General features: G+C 40.5%; 1 protein-coding gene across 1 annotated transcript; it reads left to right on the top strand.

Moving 5' to 3' along the window:
- The first annotated feature begins 677 nt into the window (after window positions 1–677).
- Window positions 678–2,627, top strand: LOC106610200 (U6 snRNA-associated Sm-like protein LSm6). Its single transcript, XM_014209396.3, has 4 exons — window positions 678–765; window positions 1,174–1,275; window positions 1,735–1,848; window positions 2,427–2,627. Exons 2-4 carry the CDS (start codon window positions 1,182–1,184, stop codon window positions 2,459–2,461), a joined length of 243 nt encoding a protein of 80 aa, XP_014064871.1. The 5' UTR covers window positions 678–765; window positions 1,174–1,181; the 3' UTR covers window positions 2,462–2,627.
- Window positions 2,628–4,070: the final 1,443 nt, after the last annotated feature.

Here is a 4,070-nt window from a genome sequence, read left to right as displayed (position 1 = left end):
TCACACCCCAGCATCTCAGGGTTATCAGATGACATACTTTATCTTGGTGAGTGATAATGTACCTTTTACAGGAAAAAAATCACAGGTATCTGAAAACATTATCAACAGAATGGGAATCCTCCACTTCCAATAGAGCAATTCTGAGTGTATTACACCATCCTATGATGAGCATTATTCTATTGGTGATGGTGAGATAAAATGGATGTGCATAAATCAAATAGTGGTTAGTGGTTGCAGCTAATATGCTCATGCATTTTTAATGAAGTGGCTATAAGTGGCAATGAAAGCATAATGCCCTGCATGTCAGACGGTCATTATCACGGGGCATAGTACTACAACGTAATGCAATGCAAATACAGGTATTTAGACTATATATAATGTATCTACATAATAGTGCTGTCTCCATGAAGTGGTTCAAAAGACAGTAAAAAAAACTTTAAGCCTGTATTTCAAAATAATTTATTGCTGATATGCAGATTAGACTGTTTAATGCATGCAAATTAATAAAAGCTTTTACATTTTCTCACTCATACACATAATAAAATATCCACCTATTCATATAATTGTTTTATGAGAGTTTTCCAAAAATATTTTAAATATGATACATTCAAGAATAGTGAGAAATCCAAAACGCGGTTTTGAAGATAGATGTTTGTCCTTTATTGCATACCGTAACACCAGAGCCCAGTAAAAGCAGCTGATTGGCTGCTGTTCTCACAGCCGAAACACAGCAGGAATTGTTCTAGTTACGAACGTGAAGTACAGGTGGGTAGCTAGATTGCTAACATAGCTAAGTAACGATTCGATACGTAATTCTATTTCCAGTACCGTGAAATATTATGCTACTAGCATACGCATTTTTGTCCATGAAGACTGATTCAATGTAGCTTTTCAGCAGGTTAACTAATAGCTAGGCCTGTTAGCCACATTACCCTTAGCTAGCGCAGTCATTTCTGTGTTTTGCTGATAAGCTAACTAGCTAGCTACCTGTTCATTAACAAGCTAGTTAGCCTCCTACATTGCAAGTTTGCATTTTTCATAATGTGCATCCTGTTACAGCTAGCCAGCATCTTCTCCATGTTAGTAAGATACAGATATGATGCAACGTTGCCTATGCATTTTGAATCATACAAAATGATAAAGAGTTACTGTTCCTCTATGTCCCCCTTCCAGGCAGAATCATGAGTCTCAGAAAGCAGACCCCCAGTGACTTTCTGAAGCAGATCATTGGCAGACCAGTTGTGGTCAAGCTCAACTCTGGAGTGGATTACAGAGGTAACACTGCACCTTGTATAAGTCATCACCTAGTTGGCCAGTATGTGATATTTCTAGACTGCCTGTTAACCAACAACTGAATTTTATGTTACATGCTGTGTCGACTTTTCCGTGAAATGCTTGTTTACGAGCCCTTCCCAACAATGCAGAATAAAAAATAAATAATACAAGAATAACACTATATGCAGGGAGTACCAGATCAAAGTGCAGAGGTATGAGGTATTTGAAGTAGATAAGTACATGAAGGTGGTAAAGTGACTAGGCATCAGGATGGATAATAAGAGTAAAGTAAATAAGAGTAGCAGCAAATGTAAAAGTTTTGTTTGTGTTACAGTACTATTGGTGCTATCTTTACTCCACACACAACTTGACTTCTATGCCTGATCTGATGTTTAAAGATGCATTGCCCATAGACTGTGCCTGTCTGTGCCATTGATATTAGTTTGTGCCTTTCTATAGGTGTCCTAGCCTGTCTGGATGGCTATATGAACATCGCAGTGGAGCAGACAGAGGAGTATGTCAACGGGCAGCTGAAGAACAAGTATGGTGACGCCTTCCTGAGAGGAAACAACGGTAAGAGCTCCGGAACCAGACGCTTGTTTTTTCTAACTACTTGGTGGCACTTGTGTAGAAGTCAACATAATATTGAATAGCTATGGAAAATGGTGTATTGCTCCTTCCCATTTATTTTAGTAATTACTTATTTTTGATGATTGCTGGTTTCATGTGCTGGTCGGAACTATGAAGGTGAAATTTCCGACTTGCTAACTGGTTCAACGCGGCATGTGTATAACTTCAACCAGTTAACATGTCGGAAATGTCAGTTTCCTAGTTCCGACGAGCACGTGAACACGGCAGATATGACTCGTAATTAACTGAGACTTGCCGATTTATGACGTTGCCACAGACAGCAGGATCTACCGTAGATATTGCAAGATGAGCACGATACAAGACCTTGCACTTGCAAAAAATCTGAGTATCTTCATGGGTGCTGACAACAGCAGAGAAGTTTAGCCTCGCGCTTCACCCTCTTAGTTGTTACAGAAGTCAGCGCGATATCTCGCATAATACCGTTTGGTTTTGTTTCTACATGCCATTTTAAGTTTTCACCTTTCTTGTCTGTACTAATTATTTTCTGTTTCCTTCCTTAGTGTTATACATCAGCACTCAGAAGAGGAAGATGTGATGCAGAGGATTTGTCCCTTTTTTTTATTATTATCCCTGACGTTGTTCCAGTTGATTTGATTTATGAGAACATTGTTTTTCGTATTGTTTAATGTCTCTGAGCTGAAGAGTGTTTTTAGTTTTTTGTAAAAAGGAGAACAATCCAATAAATGTTTTTGGAAGTTTAATTTTGTTCCTAGAGTGTTTTTCCCCACCTAAATTTAGAGCAAAAGCTTGCACTTCTTTTGTCTGATGACCCTAACATAATTGTATGTTGTGTAAAATGATGCACATATATTGAACTATCAGTATATAGTACTATATAGTATATTGAAGGAATATAGACTTTCCTTCCTTGGTTCCTTACTGACCTGTGGAGGCTGGTTGAACATGAGCAGTGATTCTTCTAGATAATATTCTCCAGTCAGTCCTATATGATGGCGACGCTTAAAGCCATACTGATGGGGAGTTTTATTTCAGCTTCAATCTAGTAATTCACTGTGCCGGTTTCCAATAACATGGAGACCATATAAAGCACTGGGCATACAATACGGCAAGGCATTCATTCACTAACTTACGTCTCATTCTCCTTCAATGTTATGAGACCGACTATACAGGCTACACTGACCTGAAGGGCTGCATTCATCACTATCAGTCTATCCGCTATATGATAAGTCTTAATCATGATTGGTTTAATGTGTGGGTGGAGTCTGAGCATGGCCAACTGGTTTCTGGCGTTTTCTCAATTGCCAATCAAAACCAGCCATTATGGCGAAACAAAACAGTGATTCCTGTCTACAAATGGTCCCACCTGCAGGCTCTGTCAGATTCTATTAACATGTAAACAGATCTGTCATAGTAGCTGCCCGTTTGCCTCTGGTAGTGGATAGATGGTTAATGGGAGGTGTGATTACTGAATGTGATGCAGCCTGTTTGGTGTTATGTCTAGTGTGGCAGGTGATTGGATTTCTCACTACCCGCACACAAAGTATCTCTTTTTCAGCACACACACACAGGTTTCTTTACTCCTCAAACACATGAACCCCTCATAACTACAAGATGGATAGATGCTTTTGTTCTCAATAAGTTGTCTCTTTATCCTCCCCTCAGCTGATTCCTGCTGCCTACCTCCTGAAACACCATGCATAACGTATGCAAAGATGTGGATGTTTAACCCACTTAGGTCATCTGTACTAGTAATTTAGCCAATGGGTTCAAACCAAACCTGACGTCGGTTCATTATGCTGGGAAGAACGTAATGAATATATGATTCATTAGGATTCAACTGCTTGTGCTGGTTTGGGGGGGAGGGAGACTTTGCAGGGCCTTGTTTTCCACCCTGTACATGCGCACTCTGGCCTCTGCTAGGAGACAAAAGGCTGCCAAGGTCAGGTCTGACTTCAGGATGAAGGACGCGTTATTGATCAAACTCCCTCCGCCGAGCCGCGGGTGAGAGGGGAGAGACGGGGGCTCGCTGCAGAGCACACAGACACACTGACAGACACACACACGCTCTCTTTCATGCACACACACATTGACACAGACACACGCGTAGAATCGTTATGGCAGCTAGCGAGGTTAGCGCAGGCAAATATTTACCTAGTGGAATCATAATGGAGCTGCTGGCTGTG

This window comes from Salmo salar, chromosome 08 (genome assembly GCF_965601325.2).
Source record: "Salmo salar chromosome 08, fSalSal1, whole genome shotgun sequence".
Classification (NCBI taxonomy): Eukaryota; Metazoa; Chordata; class Actinopteri; order Salmoniformes; family Salmonidae; genus Salmo; species Salmo salar.
The sequence above is the reverse complement of the archived record's forward strand: the minus strand, read 5'-3'. Positions and strand labels throughout refer to the sequence as shown.